The 23,554-nt window shown below is 38.2% G+C and overlaps 3 protein-coding genes across 3 annotated transcripts; all 3 read right to left on the minus strand.

Moving 5' to 3' along the window:
- Window positions 1–235: 235 nt before the first annotated feature.
- LOC135216264 (uncharacterized G-patch domain protein DDB_G0278987-like) lies at window positions 236–1,056 on the minus strand. The gene is made up of 2 exons (XM_064251429.1): window positions 503–1,056; window positions 236–458 (listed from the first exon to the last, which is right to left on the minus strand). The coding sequence occupies exons 1-2, from the start codon at window positions 1,054–1,056 to the stop codon at window positions 236–238; spliced, it is 777 nt and encodes a 258-aa protein (XP_064107499.1).
- Window positions 1,057–1,083: 27 nt separating this feature from the next.
- On the minus strand, window positions 1,084–10,979 carry LOC135216265 (uncharacterized). Its single transcript, XM_064251430.1, has 2 exons — window positions 10,170–10,979; window positions 1,084–1,257 (listed from the first exon to the last, which is right to left on the minus strand). The coding sequence occupies exons 1-2, from the start codon at window positions 10,977–10,979 to the stop codon at window positions 1,084–1,086; spliced, it is 984 nt and encodes a 327-aa protein (XP_064107500.1).
- Window positions 10,980–11,268: 289 nt separating this feature from the next.
- Window positions 11,269–13,688, minus strand: LOC135216267 (uncharacterized). The gene is made up of 3 exons (XM_064251432.1): window positions 13,599–13,688; window positions 12,104–13,186; window positions 11,269–11,472 (listed from the first exon to the last, which is right to left on the minus strand). Exons 1-3 carry the CDS (start codon window positions 13,686–13,688, stop codon window positions 11,269–11,271), a joined length of 1,377 nt encoding a protein of 458 aa, XP_064107502.1.
- Between the last annotated feature and the right edge of the window lie 9,866 nt (window positions 13,689–23,554).

The following is a 23,554-nucleotide window of genomic DNA, read 5'->3' on the forward strand; positions in this document are numbered from 1 at the left end:
AAAAGTAAATATGCGTCAAGTGTTTCACAAAACCAAACTGTTTCTCTGTTTATGGGCTTTGTTGCCAGTGGAAAGAGCAATATGGAAGGTATATCATTACTGACATAATGAGAGAGAGAGAGAGAGAGAGAGAGAGAATTACCATTCAATATCGTACAAACATTTAGTTAACACACAGTAAAATTAAAAGTTCACCATATATCTGTACTTTTCAAATTCCATCATGCCCCTTTTATCAACTATCATTATCACTAGATGACCTTTTCCCTTTAGAAGCTTTATCACGATTTCTACTGCTTTCCCTACTACGTGACCGTTTTTTGTGGTTACTACTTGCTCTATCGTCACTGCTACTGTCACTCTCACTACTTGACCTCTTTCTTTTTTTTCTTTCATCATCATCACTGCCACTGCTGTCACTGCTATCTGAAGATCTTCTCTCTTGCCTTTCTTTGTCACTATCGGAGGAATAACTTTTCCTACCTTTATCCTTTCTTCTTACGGGCTGCTTTTCCTTTCTTTGGCAACTTTTTCATTGTTTTCGTCACTGCTACTGCTGCTAGATGTATCAAAACTTTCTCTTCTTTGTGCTCTTTGCATTCTTTCTCCTCTCCCAAGATTCCCACTTGACTTTCTTTTATGTATTTTCTCTTTTCTTGCATCCTTCCCTTTCTCCTCACTTTCACTAGAGGATTCACTGCTTGTTGTTCCAATTTCTACCTCACTGTCATCACGGTCAATATTTGGGTCGAGTGGAGCAGTTTCTTCATAACCTTCTTTGTCGCCTTTAACATCTTGAGTTTCATCATTATCTTTTTCCACCTGTTGTTTCTTAGCCCATTCTTTAGCTTTAGCTAAAAGAAGGAGAGATGGTTTGGCAGCTTCATCATCTGGGAAAATATAATCTACAAATTCCTCCCAACGGCTCTGTGACCCATCTTCTGTTGTGACCTGTCGTCTGCGGGTCACCTTCCTTGGCATCAGCTGTTTATCTTTGCTTTCACTCTCTTTATCACCAAATTCATCCTCAAAGCCTTTCCAAGCTTCTAAAAGCATCAGTCTTTGCTTTTTTTCTTGACAGGGTCATAAAGCACGGTTGGCTCTCGTAAACACGGCCCGTGTACTACGCTGAATGTTATCCTCTGAAGGCATAGAATACTCACATTTAGCATAACTAATCCAAACTTTCACATGATGTGTACGTTCAAGAAGTCGTTCATTCAGACCTCTTACTCTGTCCCATTCCTCCTGTCCAACCTGAAATAACAAAAGAATGAAAATATTTGTAATATCACAATTATGTCTGCCTGAACCTAAGAGATATTCTTGGAATTATACTAGGGCCGCTAACCAGTATCTATTCAGTCCTTGTATGATGACACTGACGTACAGTCCACACTGAGTAGGGAAAATTGTAAATGGACATTCATCACACCTAGGGCACCCCATCAAGGAGGCTTCTATGAGAGGATGGTTGGCAGTGTGAAATCAGCACTAAAGAAAGCTATATTCAAGAAGAGGATTAATTCTGACGAACTGAATACCATTGTCACTGAGATAGAGCGTCGTATTAACAATAGACCTCTTACATATGTGGATGCTACATCTCCAGATACCGTCGATGCCCTTACCCCTTCTCACCTGTTGTATGGCTACCGGTTAAACTCGTTACCCTTACGCATAGACCGGGTACTACCTGAATGACCCAGATTTTGAGCTTGACCACAAACAATGTAATGAGAGTTCAAGTTTGTATCTCAGGTAATACATGCATTCCAAAACCGAACCTGGGGAGAAGGAATACTTGCAGTCCCTGAGATAGACACTATTTCAACGGGGATCCAACCCAACCGTTCCAAACCAACCCAAGATTAAAGTAGGAGATGTGGTGTTAGTACATAATGACACCCCTCGTTGCATGTGGAAATTGGCAAGGGTCATTCAGCTGATGCCCAGCTCTGATGGACTGGTCAGAGTTGTGAAGCTACAGACCAGCAATGGAGAGACTACTAGGTCAGTTGACAAACTTTACCCACTGGAGGTCTCTAAGCCAGAGGATATGTATACTGTAGAAGCTGCGGAGAAAAATTTAGGAGACAGTCAAAATTCTGAAGGCTATCAAGCAGAAGAGAGACCGAAGAGAAGAGCCGCCACCAACTTGAGGCGATTCTTACAGCAGTTGATTAATGTTGAAGCTGTTTAACCTAACACAAAACTGTGTGTTTTGTGTTATCTCCCCCGCCGGAGGATGTTGTAAATTTATTTGTACATAATACAGTTTTCTAATCTTTAACGAAGTCACTGCTAAGAGCTACAAAGTAACTATACCCACTTTTCTTTAGTATAAGCTCTGCGGGAGAAAAAATTAATATTATATTTTGAATAACTTGATTAACTTTACTTAGCATTTAAAATATTTGATAGATAGATTTAATAAATAGATTTAACTGTCCCTTCAAATTATTTAAGAAATTATTTAATGATTTGGGGAGTGATAAGAACCATTGACCTGACATAGGCCTTTTCAAGGGGTAGGCTTAGGTCGAGCGCGGGTTTTTTGGGCCTTGTTCAAACAGACGGCGAGCGAAGAAGGCGACAACTAGTCGGCGACTTCGCCCTTTAAGTTTAATTTACGTAGTGTAGGGTTTTAGAAAATTCATAACCCTTTAAAATAATTGGTTTGTATGATCTCCTTTCCTGTTTTGTACCTATCCTAAACCTCATCCTATCCGAAATCCTTATCTGCAACCAAAACTTTTAACAGCCTTCGTCACTGATCGGTCGACGGAAAATTCGGTAAGTGGAATAACATTTCTTATCAACGTACCAATTTATTTCCACGAATGCGATTAGAGGTCGCTGGGTTTGCTGATTAAATATATAGGATTTGTTTTTAGTTTACACGTGAATTAAGAGGTGTGTCCAAACTGGGTTAACTTGAAGGTAGGTCAAAATACTAATTTTCCACAAAGACTAGACCGCCATTATTGGACGGCTGATTTGAGCCAACGGACTTTCGTTAGGAAGCGGTTTCGTCTTTTAACGTTTAACTTACGTATTTAACTTAACTTACTTATTCAAGACGTAATACACTGTTTTCTTTACCTTGACTAAATTTTAAGCCCTTTTACATAGTTTAGGCTATTGTATATTGGAGTTTGTGAGAATTAATTAGGCATAGACTCAGATTGAATAATTTTACAAAGGCTTATATAATTATATGGGCGTAGTAATAAATTTAGTCGAAATTAGGTCTGTCTGTTTATTTAGCATTACTATTCGGGATTAGTTTACTTTAATTTTACTTTAACCGGGTCGGAACTTAATAGAATTCTGGGACCAAACTGAACTACCCTGGGAATTTTATGGCCTTGGTTTGATTTATTCATAGTCCTATTTAGATTAATTGCATTTACCTGAATTACTTTTACCGGAATTTAACTAACCTACTTAAGCTTACCAAGCAAATTATTAATCCTTTTGGATTTCTGTCAAGTCTGAAAACACGTTAGGCGCACGGAAGAATTGTGTGCTTACAGCCCGTTTTATACCATTTACTAAATTACTACTAGAGAAACACTCAGTGGAAGGAAATTACCCTTGTAATTTTGTAGAGTATATTCCTTCGATCTTCCCACTGAGCGAAACAAATTTCCCACAGGCATAATGATCGTTGGCGGACGTGCGAATTGTTAGGGGCAGCTGGGGCGGGCAACCAGAGGTCCTGTTCTTGCCCAGGTCCGAAAAAATAAGAAACAGGACCTCTGGTTGCCCGTCCCAGTTGCCCCTAACAATTCGCACGTCCGCCAACGATCATTATGCCTGTGGGAAATTTGTTCTATAAGTCTTCTAATACCCTAAAATCAGTTTTAGATAATAAAGAGACAGACAGAGTTGTCACTTACATTACAGAACCAATCACCTGTCTCATGAACAAGAAATAATACAGGCAACCCAACAGAACTCTCGCTCACCCGTAATATCAGCTTGCACGCAAACTCTCGAGCCTAACGTAACTTCGAACAATAGTGCGTGTAAAGAGAACCTTGCCAGGATCTGAAACGTTAATCCTTTCCGAAACTCTGAAAACACACGGATTATCCGTCACACAAGCCATTTATACAGTCGCTCACAACAACAATGTAACATCGAAGTCTGTAATCATTTGAATACCACTTTAGTAATCCACAAAAATCAACATATCTTGGATGCCGAAGTTTATAAACATCGCATTCTTACCGTAGCTGAGATAAATCACGCTCAATCAGTTGCGGATGAATCCCTTTTGCAATCTATAAGAACAAAATCAGTAAGGACATTCAAGAAGAAGAAATTCAAGCAGAAATTTTTGAATCTTTTAACTAAATATCTGATGTTTTTTCCACTACGGATGGAACCTTAGGAAAAACGGATGTCATCGAGCATCAAATAAGGCTCAAGGACAAACAGAAAGTAATCTATGTACCTTCGTACCGACTTCCTATGAAATTTCAGAATGAGATAACAGAGGAAGTAGGTAAAATGCTAAGCAGGAGTCATTAGGAAATCAAACAGCCCTTATAATTTTCCGTTAATAGTAGTTACCGAAAAAAAACAAAGATCGAAAACTTTGGCGGATTCTGCCGGCGATTTTTCGTCGTTTGAAATGAACGAAACAATCCCTGGAACCAGATTTCCCAGTACCATTGTAGCTGATGATATCCTATCTCTACTAGGTCAGAACAAATATTTCACCAGCTTAGACTACTAAAGGGATTTCATCAGATTCCGTTGGAACAAGAGAGTATCCCATACACTGCCTTCAGCACAGCCAGGGGACATATGAATTTTTGCGTATGCCTTTTGGTTTACGTTGTCTCCCATAACTTTTACTCGTATGATCATTGTGTTTGGAGACTTGTTAGGAGATATCCTACATGCCTACATGGACGACCTAGTAAATCTTTTCCAACACATTAGAAGAACATTTACGTAAATTAGAGTTAGTGCTACAAAGGACTAAGGCAGCATAATTTAAGGGTAAAGATAAGTAAGTGTGAATTTTTTAAACAGAACTAGTCTAATTAGGTTTCACGGTTTCTAGTGAAGGTCTTAAAGTCGTCCATGATAAGGTGTCGGCTATCCGTAACTTTCCGATACCTACTAACGTCAAGGGAATACAGCAATTTTTAGGCTGTAGTGGCTATTATCGCCGCTTTATACGCAACTACTCAATCATAGCCGCTCCCCTAACCGATCTTATAAAAAAGGGCGTAGATTTCATATGGTCTGAAATTCATCAACAGGCGTTCGATAAATTGAAAGATGAACTGTGTAGTTCTCCTATCTTGAAATTTCCTGACTTCGGTAAGGAATTTTTCATAGCAACAGACGCCTCAGACCTGAGGAGTAGGTGGGGTATTGCTTCAACAATATGATAAACAGTTTTTCCCTATAGCTTTTTATTCACGTAAACAGAGACCTTCCGAAAGTAAATATGCAGTAATAGACAAGGAAGGGCTCGCTATTGTTAATTCACTCGTGCATTTTAAATTCATAATATAACGTTATCCCGTCAAGGTTCTCACTGATCATAAGCCCCTAACCTACTTCTTTAAAGGCTTTAGTCAACAGCCTCTAAGCGGAACTCGGCTGGCACATGATCATTCAGGACTTTGGCGCGAGGATCGGGTATTTACCTGGGGAAGCAAATATCATTGCTGACGCATTATCACGCAACCCCTCTTCATCTTGTACGAGCCATTAGCTGAATAATAGATATCTCAACCTCACGCCCATTGTTAAAACTATATCTGAACAGGAAAGATCTGGGCTGGAGTGCTGAACTATTACAGACAGAACAAAGAAAAGATCCGCAAATAGAAAAATCATCATTGCGTTAAAACGGAAATCCGACGGAAAAGGATACATAAAGTATAAGCAGCAATTAATAATCATAAAGGATAATATCCTGTGTAGATCCGTGACGAGGAAAACCCGCAACACACCGCAGTTGAATAACAACCAGGTGGTGGTACCTATCTCACTCATACCCACTGTCTTAAAATGGTTGCATGAAAATCCACTGCATGGACACCCGGTTTATTCCTTGATGTCACAGAAAAGCCAAATCCTTATTTTATTGGCATACGATGCTTACAGATATAAAAAAGCACATAGCAAATTGTCGCACTTGTCAAGAATACAAAGGGCACACGAAGACACCTGTCAGCCTAGGGGCTTATCCCGTGCCAAATCAACCCTTTGAAAGAGTACATTTAGATTTATTAACAGGATTTACGAGTCAGACAGAGGAAATAAGCACCTCCTAGTAAATTATAGATGCTTTGACTCGATATACAGAACTTATAGCGCTTAAAAACAAAAAACGCGGTCGAGTGCGCTAGGAGTTTTACGAGTGCTACATTTGTAAACATGGAATTCCACACATCATTATATCAGACTCGGGCGGGGATTCAATAATCATTCCTTAACTCCTTGTGCGAATTCCTTTGTATAAAGAAAAATAAAATCAATACCATGATGCTATCACCCAGAGTCTAATGGGCTAGTGGCAAAGGGCAAAAAATCGTAACGGCTTTTAAACATTTTTAAGGGTCAAAACCTTAGGGGGGGCAGACCCAACTGGGACATTGCCATACCTGCGGTACTAAGCACACTTAATCACTGAGTATCATGTGTCTATTAAAATGACACCGCACGTTAGGCACTGTACGGTATCCCGGCTAGAAACGCCTTTCCACATCCTAACGCTACAACTAATTTATCAAATCCTCTAAAGGATGTTATGGATGCAAGCATAAGTCGATATAATATACTTCGTAAGAATCTAGAAGAAGCACAAATAATAATGAAAAAAAATCATGATAAAATAGCTAAGCCAACTAGAACATATGCCGTGGGCGATCAGGTATACATACAAGTATACGTACGTAAAGGTTTAATTATAAACTGACACCTAAGTTTGAAGGCCCGTTTAAACATTTTAGAAAATTTAACGGCCAATAGATTTAGGGTTCAAAATGTATCCAAACCCACTGATGTGAGAATAGTTCCATTGGCACATATCAGAATCTAAAGAAAGGTAGATGGAGTGAGGGAAAAAAAAAATGGTTGTATTTATGAAACTTGTATAATAATTTATATATATATATCTATTAATCATATTTGTATGTAAACCTATTCTTTTACGCGAGTTATTACATATGTTTTACTCATTGCAGGTTTTCAAAAATGAATCTGCTATTGTTGGAGTGATATTGTGTATTCAGACATCTTTGTTGTATGGAAAGAGCGCTAGGACGAAAGAAATAGAATTTAATCATGGCTCGATTATCGAGAGAATAGATGATGTATTCATCGTGTCAAGTAATATTGTCATAGAAGTAGATATGCATGCAATATTTTTGCCTGAAGATGACGTCCTTAACTTAAAGATGACCTGATGAGGTTTGCTATTTCGCTTAAGGAAATGCACGAACGTAATTTATTCATGCTAACTCATAGATTTCGCTAGCTCAAACACTAAGCGTCGCGGAATGTTGTCTTATGACATACAAAATAAACGCGACCGGAGGCAGAAGAACTTGCTCATGACCTGCTGATGTGGTCTGTGCGGCACAATACTCTTTAACGCCGCAACCCGCTTATTCTGGCTGGACTAAATCTTAGGATCTGTTGCGAATCTAGGCTTAGGAATTTCAAATCGCCTTAAGATAAATAATCAAAATAAAAGAATTGAGTTTTTGCAACACAAAACCGAATTGGCTTTGGGGGGGGGGTCCGGACGAACTTCGCAGCCAGTTATCTTCAATTAATCAAATAATGAGTATCGTAAATGAACATTCAAATAATATCGATCAGGTCATGGAAGTTCAACATTTGCTGGCTACATTAGCTTACTATAGTTCGAAAATAGATCATATCCGTGTGAAAATATCACATTTTATTGAGAAGTCAAAAGATTACGTAGAAGCGATTACGTTAGCGACAAAGGGTGTGTTATCTCCTCACCTCATGCCTATTAAAGATCTGATGTTAACTTTGGAAAACGGACGGGAGAAACTAGGTTATATTCCTTTATTAGAGCCATAAGTAGAGTTTTATTATAGCCTAATATCAGTCAGCGTTGAAAATTATAGAAATTATGATCACAATACCTTTTGATTCTTCCGATGCTTGGCAATCATACAAAATAGCACCGTTTCCTACTTTCATGACGAATAACTCAAGTCCAGTAATATCCAATTTGACGGGGCATGTACTGATTTCTTCTGATAAGAAATCATTTACAGTCATTAAAGACTTAAGTAAACTCACTCACTGTTCAGAAGCCATGAATAATAAAATTTGTACAGCTGACTTTTTTAATTCTATCCTATATCAACGGATTCATGTGATTAGGCATAGTGCTAAACGGCTCTCTCTCTACATACAAGCGAAGGTTGTCTGGGGAAACTTATCCCTTTTACGGAATAATAAATTCAATTACAGGATGAATAATGGTTCCTGGATCCGTTACGATAAAGCCGGAATTTCAACGTAGTGTGTCCGGATGGGACCACCGCCCATGCCCCACCCCTATCTTTGTAGCAGCTGATGGTTGTACGGGGATATCTACAAACTACACCGTCAGAGAGGTCAACACGATAATACGGATGAGAAGCGTATTTGCGAACTACCATTGGGCATCTACAATCATCCCATCACTACCTCTCCCATACAACGCGCGGGTGGCTCATCGTTTGACGCAACTGGCTGAGATGAACCACGCGTCACCGACTTATGCAGGTGGAAAAAATCTTCGCTACTACATTTTGCTGGCCGTGTTCAGTGTGACGGCCATATTGGTTATCGCCGTCAACATCTTTGCTTGGCGTAGGCTGAGGCATAAACAGAAGGATCTCCAAGGACACGTATTGGCCCGTCTAGATGACGTACCCGTTAAACTCAAGTCGTTTGAGTTTAGGGCCGCCTGAAACTGGCCACTTCAGTTTGTGCCTAGGGAATTGTCTGGAATTGTGTTGTGTGTGAAAAGCGGTCCGTATGCTGGCAAAAATGTAGGACAAGAAAGACTCCCGCCTTTGCATTTGAACAGTTAAAGTATCTCCCGGGCACCTAATAAAATATATCAGCCCTATATATTGCATTTGTGCACAATTACACAGTTATACTATTATACCATTGTACAATTATATTTATCTATTACAAAGAGTGACAAGTACTCTTTAACAATTATCCATGATCATGCTATAATCTGTAGTAACCATTATTCTTAATCAGGTTACCTATTATCATATTAATCATGTATACATGTTAATCTTTTGATTTTTACCTTTTTATTATTTTTGGGTACCTAATCATTATTATTACCAAACATGGATCTAGATTTTCCATGCATTTATCTTTGTTTATGAATATGTCAAAATGGGTATGTAACAGAACCTTTTTATGCATTTAATCACTTATTATGTTTATACCTAGACGTATGTTACGAGCACGCTCCTAAGAAACAATGTTTAAGTAACTTTTGTTATTCAAGGCTTGAATAGGTAGCAGTCCGAGCCTAATGTAATAAATACATTATTTCAGTTTACAGGATCTGTAAATAAAAAACCCATGACCTGAGGTCATGGCATTAGGAGGGTCCTACGTGACCAAAGCAGATCTAGATTACGCTATGCGCTGTCTGCAGTAGCCTGATTTAGCTCTGTACATTATCAGCATTTATTATTAATGATAACTTTGCACAACAACTTCCATGGGAAGGGGTTGACCTGTTAACCTACGCCGGAAACTTGTAACTTCCGAGCCGGCGGACTACGTATGTTTTTATATGAATCGCTGAGATAGCTAATGTTCCGCTATCGACGTGATGCTTTAGAATGGCAGTTCCGTGCCAACCTTCAAACATATTGGTCTCCCGACCGAGCTGCATCTCCTAGTATGGAGTTACAGAATAAAGTTGTTATATCTGTTCAACTTATCTGTTTGAATCATCTCCTTTAGTTAAGAAGAACCACTCTACTAAGATATCCCAAGGAGATGGGAGGAACCAGAAATACTTACGAATGACAGTCGTAAGGAGAAAACAAAAAAAGTCTTTCGCAAAGCGAAGGGACTTAGACATAGAGGTACTTCACTTCAGTGACCTGACTTATCTCATTCACCCTGTTGCGGACATAGATGTTTTTAGATTTGTTGTTCTGAATCCAGTGTAGGGCAACTTTACTGTCAGACCATATGACAGTGTCAGTAATCTTGACACCATCGGTAGTGAAAACGGTTCTGAGGTAGTCAGCTATTTTGACTGCACTATAGTTGGCAGTCAGCTCAAGTTGTGGTATGCTTTTCTTTTTGAGAGGGGCGACTCTTGCTTTAGAGAAAACTAGGTTCGCACCTGCGTGTTGGTCCATCAAATAGGCTGCAGCCCCATAGGCCTTTTCACTAGCATCACAGAATACGTGAAGAGAGTAGTTGGTCCCTCTGTTGGCTGTGAAGCGTGGGAATTCCTGGTATGATACGTTCTCGAGGTCTTTCTTGATCTTCGACCACTCTTCTTGAAGTTCTGGTGGCAAAACATCATCCCACCGTTTAGATAGTTTCCAGATCTTTTGCATAAGAACTTTGGCTCGTACAATTATGGGAGCAAACAATCCTAGAGGGTCAAATACTTTTGAAAGGTTGCTCAAAAGTAGCCGTTTGGTAAGCGGAGCTTCCTCAAAGGAAGGGGGTTTTATGCTTAAGTGGTCAGTCTTGTAGTTCCAATGAAGTCCTAGAACTTTGACAAGATCTGAGCCTTCTGTTGTTCCATCACCTTCTTGTTTTACCATTTCGTTGAAGGTTGGGTCATTACTGATCCATTCTCTTAAAGGCATTCCGGCATCTGACAGGACTTCCTTTGCAACCTTGTAAAGGCTGTAGAGGCTGATTGTTGTTGGTAAGGAACCAATTAAGTTGTCCACATAAAATTTGGTCATGAGGAAACTAACTTCAGGTGAAGTGGGGTGGTTTCAAAGGTTGTGATGTTGCAAGGTTGACTGAGTAAAAACAAAGGGCGAGCAGGTGGCTCCAAAGAAGAGAACTGATCTAAACCTATAGGCTTGAAGGTCCTTTTCATTGTTAAGATCTTTTTAGCCAAATGAAACGTGTAATCTCACGATCCCCTAGGTTGGAGACCTACCCGTAAGAATGGGCTTTGCTGATTGTCTGCCTATACCGCAAATGGGTCGAGACGGAATTTCAACAACAAGTCGGTTAAATGACTAGTCAAGGATGGGCCAGAGTAAAGCAATCATTCAGGCTAGGGGCCTGCTTGTCCATCCGGGCACTTGCATCAAATACAATACGAATGGGCGTTGTAGTTGAATCCTTAATCACAGGTAAATGGGGTAAATAATGGACATTTGTCCGTTTTTGGTCTTCTTCTGGCACTGTTTCAATGAAGCCGAGAGACAGTTGTTCTTTGATGATCTGGTCATAAATTTCCAGATACTTATTAGTTTGTTTCAGCTTGTGAATAGTACTGTTCAGTCTTTTCCTCGAGAGTGCTAAGTTGGTAGGGAGTGTTTCCTTATCGACTTTCCAGGGGAGAGATACCTATACGTCCTTCAACCATATTGATGAATTCTTGATTCTTCCAGTACAAATTTATCCTCAGGTGACATATCTTGATCAACGATTCCGACTGATTCTAGGGTCCAAAGCTGTTTGGATGGGGTCTTCGCAAATTTGCTATCAGACATCTCAAGTGTATATCATAGAGCAGCTTTGGAAGGTTCATCAACTGCTAGTCTCATTACAGTTACAGAATGAGCACTGATAGGGGTGTCATTACTAGGCAGTTTACCAGCGACCAGATATCCTAAGGAGGACTCAATCAGGTTCACTCCGTTTGCTTGTGGAGAATGGATCAATCAAACAGTGATCTATGCCAACAAGCAGTTTCACCTGGTCAATCTGACTACTTGACAAGTTAGGATCAGCTAGGGTGACATTCTGGCTCTTCAGTTCAGACACTATCTTACAGAGTCCACGAGGCCTAGCGCTCTGAGGTAGTTTGTACGACAATAGCCTTTAAAGTTACAAGGCTGTCATCGTTTACCCTGACAGGTACAGTGACCGTACTATATTCTCTAGGTTCTTTGGTATCCCAGAACCCACTGATGCTCAGGTGGACAGGATTGTCTCGTACAAGTTTACACTCTTCCACTGCCTCTTGTGTGATGAAGGTGCGTTGCGCCCCAGAATCAAACAGTGATCTAAGTTCCTTGGTGTTGCCTGAGGGCGGACACACCACATTCATTAAGGCGGTAGGGAGAATTCCACTTGTTTGTGACTTTAAGTCTTTGTCACTGTCATTGTCTCCACAATAGTTCACAGCAGAGACCTCAGCTGAGGAGTCAGGGCACAATGCTGAATGGTGTAGTCCAGTTATACATGACAGACATTTGTTGAACTTCACAAGACAATCGGTTGTCTTATGGTTAGGTGAAGTGCATTTCACGCAACGATTTTTTGCGGTAAGTCTTGAAATGCGCTCTTGCGTGGTCTTGTAAATGTCACACTGGTAGGCTTTGTGTTCTGGTCTATCACAGAATACACAACTTTGAGTTCTAGCGGTCTTATTAGGCTGTTCTGGAGTGACAGAAATACTCAGATTCGTAACTTCGTTTTTCTTAGGGGTGTAAGAACTAACCTGAGTTTTGGTCTGATTACCTGGTCTATTGGAACTTTGGTTAGGCTTGGGTTTTCTATGGGAGTAATCCTTGTTCTTATCCCTGGGTTCAAAATCCAAGGAAGACAAGGTCAGGATTATCTTTCCTAGCCCCTCTCTAATATCTAGGAGTGAGGGGTAGTCCTGTCCACACTTGTTTTGGATTTGTTCTTTCACCTTGCCAGGTAGTTTTTGAAAAACTAGAGGTCCAAGCGTCCAGGTACAGTGATCCGAATTAGGTTTGTTTCTTTCTATGCCTCTAACATATTGTTCAAGTTTAGTCCAGAAGCCACGTAGTGAATCCAGGTCTGCAGAAGGTTTAGGCAGGCCTGCTAGTTGACAAATTAGAGATGAGATTATTTTCTCTGGATTAGCATAAGTTTTCTTCAACAGGTCAATGGCGTCTAAATAGTTTTCATTCGTGACAAGAATGTTTCTAATCAGAGTTAGAGCTTCACCCTTCAAACATCCCTTCAGGTAATTAAATTTGTCAACAGCTCTCAAGTCTGGACGAGAGTGATCGTTAGACTCGAAAACATCCCAAAAAGGGGGCCAGTTTTCTCCATCGGTCCCTTTCAAATTCCGGCCCCAGGTGATAAAGACGGCAACTTAACCTTATGCCTAAACTCTGTTGCAATACTCCTCTGGGGTTTGGCTTCCATGCAAATGATTTTTAGTTTCTCCAAAACTTCAGTGCTCTCTGTGATGACTTGGTTGGCATGACGCCGCTTTGCAGTGAGCTGTGTTCTATCAGGGTCTTGCTTCAGAGAACCCTTCTTCTCCAAGTGAAACTAAGTACTTAAAGTTGAGTTCTTCATACTTCTTATTGAGACTCTAGCCTAAGACGATATGTCTCCAATGTCGAGGACTCAACATCACTTGCCCTTTGAATCAAGTCCACAGCAGTTGTGCATAGATCCTTGCAGTTTTCCTCATAAAGTCGGAGGGAATATGCTAATTGTGTCGCAGACATTTTATGAGTTTAAAAGGTAACAAGACAAAAATCCCTGGACAACAACACAGGCCTTAAAACATCCCGCTGGGGATGCCAATCTTCCTTTGTGGGAAATTTGTTTCGCTCAGTGGGAAGATCAAAGGAATATACTCTACAAAATTACAAGGGTAATTCCTTCCACTGAGTGTTCTCTAGTAGTAATTTAGTAATGGTATAAAACGGGCTGTTAAGCACACAATTCTTCGTGCGCCTAACGTGTTTTCAGACTTGTGCCAGAAAATCCAAAGGATTAAATAATTGCTTGGTAAGCTTAAGTAGGTTAGTTAAATTCCGGTAAAATGTAATTCAGGTAAATGCAATTAATCTAAATAGGACTATGAATAAATCAAACCAAGGCCATAAAATTCCCAGGGTAGTTCAGTTTGGTCCCAGAATTCTATTAAGTTCCGACCCGGTTAAAGTAAAATTAAAGTAAACTAATCCGAATAGTAATGCTAAATAAACAGACAGACCTAATCGACTAAATTTATTTACTACGCCCATATAATTATATAAGCCTTTGTAAAATTATTCAATCTGAGTCTATGCCTAATTAATTCTCACAAACTCCAATATTACAATAGCCTAACTATGTAAAAGGGCTTAAAATTTAGTCAAGGTAAAGAAAACAGTGTATTACGTCTTGAATAAGTAAGTTAAGTTAAATACGTAAGTTAAACGTTAAAAGACGCAAACCGCTTCCTAACGAAAGTCCGTTGGCTCAAATCAGCCGTCCAATAATGGCGGTCTAGTCTTTGTGGAAAATTAGTATTTTGACCTACCTTCAAGTTAACCCAGTTTGGACACACCTCTTAATTCACGTGTAAACTAAAAACAAATCCTATATATTTAATCAGCAAACCCAGCGACCTCTAATCGCATTCGTGGAAATAATTGGTACGTTGATAAGAAATGTTATTCCACTTACCGAATTTTCCGTCGACCGATCAGTGACGAAGGCTGTTAAAAGTTTTGGTTGCAGATAAGGATTTCGGATAGGATGAGGTTTTAGGATAGGTACAAAACAGGAAAGGAGATCATACAAACCAATTATTTAAAGGGTTATGAATTTCTAAAACCCTACACTACGTAAATTAAACTTAAAGGGCGAAGTCGCCTACCTAGTTGTCGCCTTCTTCGCTCGCCGTCTGTTTGAACAAGGCCCAAAAAACCCGCGCTCGACCTAAGCCTACCCCTTGAAAAGGCCTATGTCAGGTCAATGGTTCTTATCACTCCCCAAATCAATTAAATAATTTCTTAAATAATTTCAAGGGACAGTTAAATCTATTTATTAAATCTATCTATCAAATATTTTAAATGCTAAGTAAAGTTAATCAAGTTATTCAAAATATAATATTAATTTTTCTGCAGAGCTTATACTAAAGAAAATGGGGTATAGTTACTTTGTAGCTCTTAGCAGTGACTTCGTTAAAGATTAGAAAATGTATATGTACAAATAAATTTACAACAATGCCAATGAGTAACGAGAATTATTGGCTAATAATAATTACTAACAAAATACTCGTGCATAACGTTGGGCATTTGTTTCTTCAGGATATGTAGACACCGGATGACTGATACAATTAAGAAGTTTTCTGTTTCCTGATTTCGTGAACTAGTTTATCGTCTGTTCTATTTGAACCTTTTTAACCTTTCTAGGGAGCCGTTGTAGTCTCAAAGTTATTATCATTATTACTCTAAAGATGAACCTCAATCTTATAGAACGAGCCCACCACCACAGGGGCCACTGACTTGAAATTCAAGCTTCCAAAAGAATAGTATTCTGCCGTTCATTGGAAAGAAGTAATAATAGAAGGTAATGGGAAATACAGAATAAAGGGATAACTAATCAATCAATCACACACACACACACACACACACATAGAGAGAGAGAGTGAGAGTTTCTATTAGCGACTGTGTTTGTGATGGTTAATTTTTCAGAAATCATTTTCACAGGCAATTTACAATTGTTAACAAATGTCCCCCTACTCAAATCATTCTTCAATTGAATTCTTCAGTTCAATTGAACGTTTGCAACAAGTATGCACGCACAAATACAAACACAGACACGCACGCACGCTCACACGCACATCCTTAAATAGTACTACCATTCTACCATCTTTCTTCGTAACTACAGTGAATGTCACTTTCAAATGATCACAGCAAATAGCAACGCTGTCAGCTCATACCTATACAACGAAATCAAGTTGAAAACCAAGAGTTCATTAGACAGAAATCTTACATTGACTTCCAGATCTCTTTTAATTTAAGATAGATAAAATGGCGAATAAACTCCGCTTGGAAGACAACGAGATGGTTAAGGGTACGATGACAATGACTAGGACTATTTGTTGAGCAGAAGAATTAATATTAGTTATGTAGGATTTATATATTAGCCAGGAAACTCTACTAGTAGAATTTTTGGTAGATGAAGGCGAAAGAGAAGTAGAAGAGAAACACAAACCAGGATGTTTGCGTTACAACACTCCGTTACACTCGTAAAACGCAGAAAGGAACATAACAAAAAACGATGATGCAAGCTGTTAGACGAAACCTTTGACCGAGAGCAACAAATAACAAGTGGGTGGAACGGACTGCCCACAGTACGCCCTGATTTGTTAGATGTCGTCGCCGGAAGTAGTAGGAATGAAAGATTAGGTACCCAATTGTAAAGAATTAGGGTGGTCTCCAGTAGAAGAAGAGCAGCCAGAAATCAGAAATGGGTTCAGAGTTCAGTTGGAACGAAAGAAAAGACCAGATAACTACTCACTTCTGGACGCATAACTTGAGTTGGTTTATACTCCGTTTTTTAGGGCTTGTGCCTTGTATGATAAGGCGCCCTATGAGGTAATGTTAGACTTGCGATAATCTTACGCTAAGTCGGTTGGTATTGCACTTCCATATTCATGGGGTGTCTTGGGGTTTGTAGATCACTTACGAAGTCAGGATTATCTTCTTGTTTATGACGACGATGTGTTAAACTCATGTTGATTCGGTGAGGAGGTTCTTGTAGAAAACACGAAGTATAAAAATATATATATTCTTCTGAAGTTTTACATGGTGAAGATCAGGTATGATTGTACAAGTCTTCTAATAACGATAGCTTGATCGCTTCTGCCAATGATGATGGCTAATCCTATTCCTCTACATGATAAAGCTTAGGTAAAGAGGTACAGGTCTTCTAATGACGATAGCTAACTCTGTTCTGCTTGTCTACCATCTCTGTTACAAGTTATGAAGGAAGCAGATAGTAGCTCGAACATATGAACATACAATCAGATGACGGTTACATACGAACACACAATCAAAATGAGACACGCTACAGATCACGTAGGCCGCTTGAGCTATAGGTCACGGTGTTTGTCTCAAGCAGGAAGCTTGGACTAAAGTTTATAAACAATTGAATGACTACAGGTGACTGCATGTTATCTTAGCCTACTTTTATTGTATACGTCATCTTTAGCGTCTCTAGTCTGATCACATTCCTGCAAGCAATCTGGTTGACCTCTTTAGTTTTAGTCTTTTATATATATGGACTAACATTCCATATTTTTATTATGTAAACACTTACATTAGCTCGGTCAGCTACCAAAACCAACTACTGAATATTACTCAAACTTGACTTGCATTTGACTTATAGGAGTGTGATACAGACACTATGTGAATATATTTATATAAGTAAATAAAAATTCATTGTGTACATGAATTGATTCAAGTAATAAAATATAAAACAATGATATTGGTAAATAATAGTGATCACGTGATATATAATGATACAGTTTTTTCACTTCATCTCATTAAGATACATATGCTACAGAAAATACTAATGTACTCTGACAATTGCATAGAATGAAGATTAACATGATAAAAATCATATTTAACTGATAAAAAATTTCATATATGAATTGATAAAATTATTAATGTTTATGCTGATTGATTCGTTAATATTTATGCTAAATGTTATATATCTGATTCATTAATCCATATACTAACTCATATATAACTGCAGATATTGGTAAGATAAAAGGTAACAGATTGATTATAGGGTACCTGATTTGTTTATACATATGTATATGGATTCATATAATTATGATTAATATATGTGCACTTTATATAGGATACATGACCGAGGTTATACTACCACACATTTAACTAGCGTTCGAACAACTTTTCGTCCATTACACAGTTCCAGACAACCACCTATAGCCAAATGAAACGGCCGATTTCACAGGGTTAAAACAAGGGGAAAATTTGCCTGGGCGGGTCCACCGTTCTATTTTGCGCTCATACTTATTCTCTGAATCCTAAGCTACACGATTACATTCGAGATGAATAAAAAAACATCCCCAGCACGAGTCCTTCGCCAGCAAAGTAGAGTTGAACATCCTTCGGGTCGTAATTTGTCGGAAGTATGTCCCTTTTGTAGTCGATTCCGACAGCCGCCGGAGCGTTCCGCATTAAAACGAGATTAACGACGGGATACGGGTGTCGGTCGAAGAAGTCCATGATGGTGCTTATTCCTTTCAAATTGTAGGCGGTTGTTACTCGACTGCCGTCGTCCGCAGCGACGAACGATTTTTTTGAAGTTGCGATGTGAAACTCTCGTACTGCAGGATACTGTAACAGGTTCCATTAATCAGCCTGCAAGTGAAATTATACTTGTCACAAGGGCAAAGTAAATTCAGACGACATCCAAATACAGGGGAGGGGAGAGAGCCATTTAGACCAGACTTAACCCACATGAATTCGCTGATATTTTGGAATTCAAAAGAGTCAGCTGTACAAACTTTTTTATCCATGGCATTAACAATGAGTGAACCTATCCAGGTCTCTGATGACTGTAAAAATATCCATAATTATAAAAAATAACAGATATCAATACGAATCCCAAAGAAAATTCGATATTACTGGTAGTAAGTTACTAGACAAAGAAGTGGAAAACGGAGCTATTTGTAAGATTGCCAGGCAACATAAGAGTCAAAGAGAATATTAATCATGATTCTGTATTTCTCTATGCTAACTGAGATTAAGTTGTGATAAAATCTGATCCTATGTGCCCTGAACAAAAGTTTCATATTCAATTTTCTTGCGCGCATCCTCTGAGGTTAATTTTAAAAACTTTATTAATAGGTAGGAGATGCAACGAAAAAACCCACTATGTAACTAATTTCTAAATAAACTTTGGGTTTTTCAAGAAAATGGGACATTTTCCCATGAATGTTTTACTTGAATTGTAATAGGCTAATGTTGCAAGTAAATATTTCTTATACATATCTTGATACTTCTAAATGTCTATGAGGTTCAGAAAAAAATTAATTCATTTTGTTGTTATAGAAATTCTATTTGCTTATTTTGTTATTAATTTTAAAATGATTGCAACTCCTTAGTTGCATTGCGCATACGGATAGACACGTCTGCCTTGCCCATGAGAAGTTCGGGCTAAGCATTCCTTTCTCCAGTCAATCTGCTTTGCAAGCGCGAGATGAAGCCTGTGCAAGCAGATATTTGAGGTTAAAGGAATCAATGCTGATACGGCAAACGCGACAGACCTTCTAGAACTGATGACGTCGTCACCAACTTAAGAGTTACGTTACTTGCTGTAAGAGATACGACTTTAGGATAAATTTTTTGTTTTTTTAATACTCGACCCACATGAGAAGAATGTCTGAAAAAAAAAAAAAAAAAAAAACAGTACCAAAATTGAACAATATATTAGTTTCATGTGGAACTGCATAATTGTAATTATGTTAAATTAAATATTCCTTATTCAAACTAATGAAAAAGGTTTCCATACAAATTCTATATATATTATTAGCCCTGTATAAGATTCATATAGGATTATTCCACAGATAACATTTTCACTTCTAGACTTCCTGACTTTAAAATCTCTTTTATTTTATTTTATTTATTTATTTATTTATTATTATTATTTTTTTTTTTCATTGACTACGAATATAAATCACCGGGACAGGCAATATGTCAGTAGGTTTTGGATATGTGTTTGAACTTTTAGCTTATTTGTCATTACTAAAGCGTTAAGTTAGAGTTCAAATCTTTACGCATATATATTTGGATATCTAATTAACCTATGGTTACGTTTTGCTTATTGATTTTATCGTGATTCCTTTTTTTATTATAATTTGTAACCCTTCCGACTTCTTACGGAGTGCATTATATTGACTCCACTTGTATCCATATTTATTTATTTTTTTTTTTTATATATATATATATATTTGATAAATTAATGGTTGGCTTGAATATGTGGAAAAGTGTTCTAGCGGCGTACCGTATAAGGCTACTTGCGGCATCAATTCTATAGATACAAGATATAAATGATAAAGGTATTTAAAACCGCGAGAACCGCTATAATCCAGTTCGGATCCACTATCACGAGTTGTAACTCGTAAGACATTGACACTTCCTATTTAATTATCCGTTATTCAACCAAACCGATTGACTCTGGGTGATAAAATATATTATTGGTTTTCTTAATGGATAGGAATTCACACAACGTGTTAAGGAGATTATTATTGATTTACGTCACCCGAGTCAGATTATCATGTGTTGAATTCCATGTTTACTGATTTAGCACTCATAAATATTCCTAATGCACTCAATTGCGGTGTTTGTTTTTAGTGCTATTACTTCTATATAACGTGTCAAGGAACTATTAACACTAAGAAGTGTTTATTCCCTCTGTCAGACTCGTAATTCTGTTAATAATTCTACGTATATTCTTTCAAGGATTGATTTGGCACAGGATAGGCCCTTAACTGACAGGTGTCTTAGTGTGTCCCTTGTTTTCATGACACGTGTTACAATCAGTTATGTGCTTTTTATATCTGTAAGCATTGTAGACCAGTAAAACAGTGATTTGGCTTTCTGTGACATAGTAGGGAAACCTGGATGACGGAATGCAACCAGTTTATGACGATTGGTATGAAAGAGATTATTACTACTACCTGGTCGTTAGTCATCTGCTGTGTTCTTCGGGTTTTCCTCGTCACGGACCTACATATAATATTACATTTGATTACATTATCTGATACACATACTTTAAATATGACTTTTGCTTTAGGGTTTCTGCCTTTGAAGGTTTTTGTTTAAGTGTTATTGCTTAGCCGCTGACCCTGTTTCCGTTCGAAGTGTTTATTGTTTGGTGCTTATTGTTTTGCTTATCGCTGTTGACACTTGCTTTGTTCAGTTTGTAACAGTTCTGCGCTCCAACCCAGATATTCAATGCTCGCGATCTCTTGGGTTAAGGAATTTTCTTGTTTAGATACAGTTTTAACAATAGGCACGGATGTTTCTATATTTTTTAGTCTAATTAATGGTTCTTTGCAGTATGGTGCGGGATTTGCGGGATAATGCGTCAGCTATGATAATTGCTTTCCCAGGTAGATATCTTATCTTGGCTCCAAAGACCTGAATGATCATTTGTCACCGAGTTCCTTTTGGACTGTGATTAAAGCCTTTGAAAAACTCGGTAAAGGACTCATGTTCAGTAAGGACTTTATCAGGATTGCCATAGATTATGAACTTAAAATATACTAGTGAGTTAAAGATACCTAGCCCTTCCTTGCCTATTACTGTATATTTACTTTCAGAGGGCTTTAGTTTACATGAATAAAAAGCTATAGGAAAGAACTGTTTATCATATTGCTGAAGTAGTAACCCTCTTACCCCTTGGTCTGAGGCGTCTGTTGCAATACAAAAAAAATTCCTTATTTAAATCAGGGATTTTTAAGTTAGGTGAGCTGCATTATTCCGTTTTTAAGATATCGAACGCCTGTTGATGCTTTTTAGACCATAATAAATCTACGCTCTTCTTCGTAAGATCTGTTAAAGGAGCTGTCATGATTGAAGAGTTACATATTTACATACGATTGTAATACCCACTACAGCGCAAAAGTGCTGTATCCCCCTTTTACGTTAATAGGTACCGGAAGTTATGAATAGCCGACACCTTACCATGGACTACTTTAAGACCTTGACTAGACACATAAAACCTAGATAAACATGTTCGGTTTTTTAAAAACTCACATTTAGATATTTTACTCTGAGATTATTTGTCTTTGTCTCTGTAGCACTAGCTCTAGTTTATGTGAATGTACTTCTAAGGTATTAGAAAAGATTACAAGATCATCCATATAGGCATGTAGGGTATCCCCTAAAAGTCTCCAAACACTATATTGTAATTGGGGTGCAACGTAAGCCGGAGGCATACGTAAAAATTGATAATGTCCCCTGAGTGTGCTGAAAACGGTGTATGAGGTACAATCACTTAGGTAATGGTATCTGGTAAAAGCTTTTAAGTAAGTCCAAGCTGGTGAAAAATTTATTCTAACCTAACAGAGATAAGATGTCGTCGGTACATGGCACTGGAAACTATCGGGAGTCGTTTCCTTGTTTAAGCGACAGAAATCTACGCAGATACGCCAAGTCCGATCTTTTATGGCATGACGTTTGAGGGAAAAAATTATATGGGCTTATTTGATTTCCTAATGACTCCTATTACTAACATTTTTCAACTTCGTCATTTATCTCTATTTTGAAATTTCATTGGGGTTCTACACGAAGGTACGTATATAGCTTTATGTTTGTCCTTAGACCGTATTTTGTTTTCAATGACATCCGTTTTTTTCTCCCAGAGATCACTCGCTAGTGGAGAAACTTCCTGGTATTCAGGTAAAAGATAAAAAAAATTTTCTGCTGAATCACCTCTGCTTGAATGACTTTACGGATATTACTTTAGATAGATTATCAGAGAGATTCATCTACGACTGGTTGGGCGGGATTAAAAATTAGCAACAATAAAAAATGCGATATTTATAACTTCCGTATCCACGATATGTATACGTTTGTGGATCACTAGATTTAACTTGTTGCTGCTAGTCAACCGTGTCTAGGGCTTTGTTCGCGGAAATCGTTATATTTCAGAGTGTCGGGAAGGATTAAAATTTCATTTCCCAGCAAAGTCTTTTTACACGCACTAAGACATTCGAGGGTGCATGTTTCTCGAGATTTTGCGTGCAAACTGCGACTGCGGTTGTGGGAGAATTCTGTTGGGTCATTTGAACAATGTTACGATTTATGAGACCAAATGATAGTTACTATATATAAGTTATTATTTGATTAACTGTCTCTTTTTGTTCAAACGGATTTCAATATGTTTGAAGGTTTATAGGATTTTCATTTGATAAACACGCCTTATTTTGCAGGATGTAAGATAATATTTTGTATACCCCTAGATGGATCTTACAATTACACTAGATACAGATCAATGTTTTTTATAACTATAGAGGTATCTGTAAGCGCTCGCTTATCCGGACTTCTCATTAGGGAACTTCGAAACAACAAGAACGGTTGAGTCCGTAAACATACAGGATATTACGTGTACTAAAGGAATAAAACAAGATATTCTAATTTTTTACGGCGCGTACAGTTGGGCTTAATCCACCACTACTTATAATAACTTATTGTATTAAAATTACTAGAACCTGCTCTGATTACTTGATACAGTCGTGTGATTCATAGGAAAAGTCCTTTTTAATTCAAAAAGATATTGGCATAAAAATAAAAGGTATGGCATAATTGATCCAACATCACTTTTCCCCACTCTGCTAGAGTCGCTTATTGCGTGGAATTTGCTATGCTTTGAACACTTCGGCAGTTTTGACTGACCTTGACCGCTTGACTAGGTGACACAGTCACCGAGTTTGCTTGTTTGATTCTGAACGGGCTACTGTTTCTATTTCTTTTTGTAATAATTAGGATCCTTCTCTTTATTACCATCGGCAACGTATTGTGTGTGTTTTAGCATTATGTTGCTGGTTACGTATAAA

The sequence above is a fragment of the Macrobrachium nipponense genome, chromosome 6, assembly GCF_015104395.2.
Source record: "Macrobrachium nipponense isolate FS-2020 chromosome 6, ASM1510439v2, whole genome shotgun sequence".
NCBI classification, from domain to species: Eukaryota; Metazoa; Arthropoda; class Malacostraca; order Decapoda; family Palaemonidae; genus Macrobrachium; species Macrobrachium nipponense.

Coding starts and splice junctions, on each gene's coding strand:
- LOC135216267 (XM_064251432.1), bottom strand. CDS start 13,688: ATGTCTGCGACACAATTAGCATATTCCCTCCGACTTTATGAGGAAAAC. Junction 13,187..13,598: donor CTGTGGACTTGATTCAAAGG/GCAAGTGATGTT, acceptor AATTACCTGAAG/GGATGTTTGAAGGGTGAAGC. Junction 11,473..12,103: donor CGGTCACTGTACCTGTCAGG/GTAAACGATGAC, acceptor ATTTATGACCAG/ATCATCAAAGAACAACTGTC.
- LOC135216265 (XM_064251430.1), bottom strand. CDS start 10,979: ATGACCAAATTTTATGTGGACAACTTAATTGGTTCCTTACCAACAACA. Junction 1,258..10,169: donor ACATCTATGTCCGCAACAGG/GTGAATGAGATA, acceptor TTGTTATTTCAG/GTTGGACAGGAGGAATGGGA.
- LOC135216264 (XM_064251429.1), bottom strand. CDS start 1,056: ATGCTTTTAGAAGCTTGGAAAGGCTTTGAGGATGAATTTGGTGATAAA. Junction 459..502: donor AAAGAAAGGAAAAGCAGCCC/GTAAGAAGAAAG, acceptor TTCCTCCGATAG/TGACAAAGAAAGGCAAGAGA.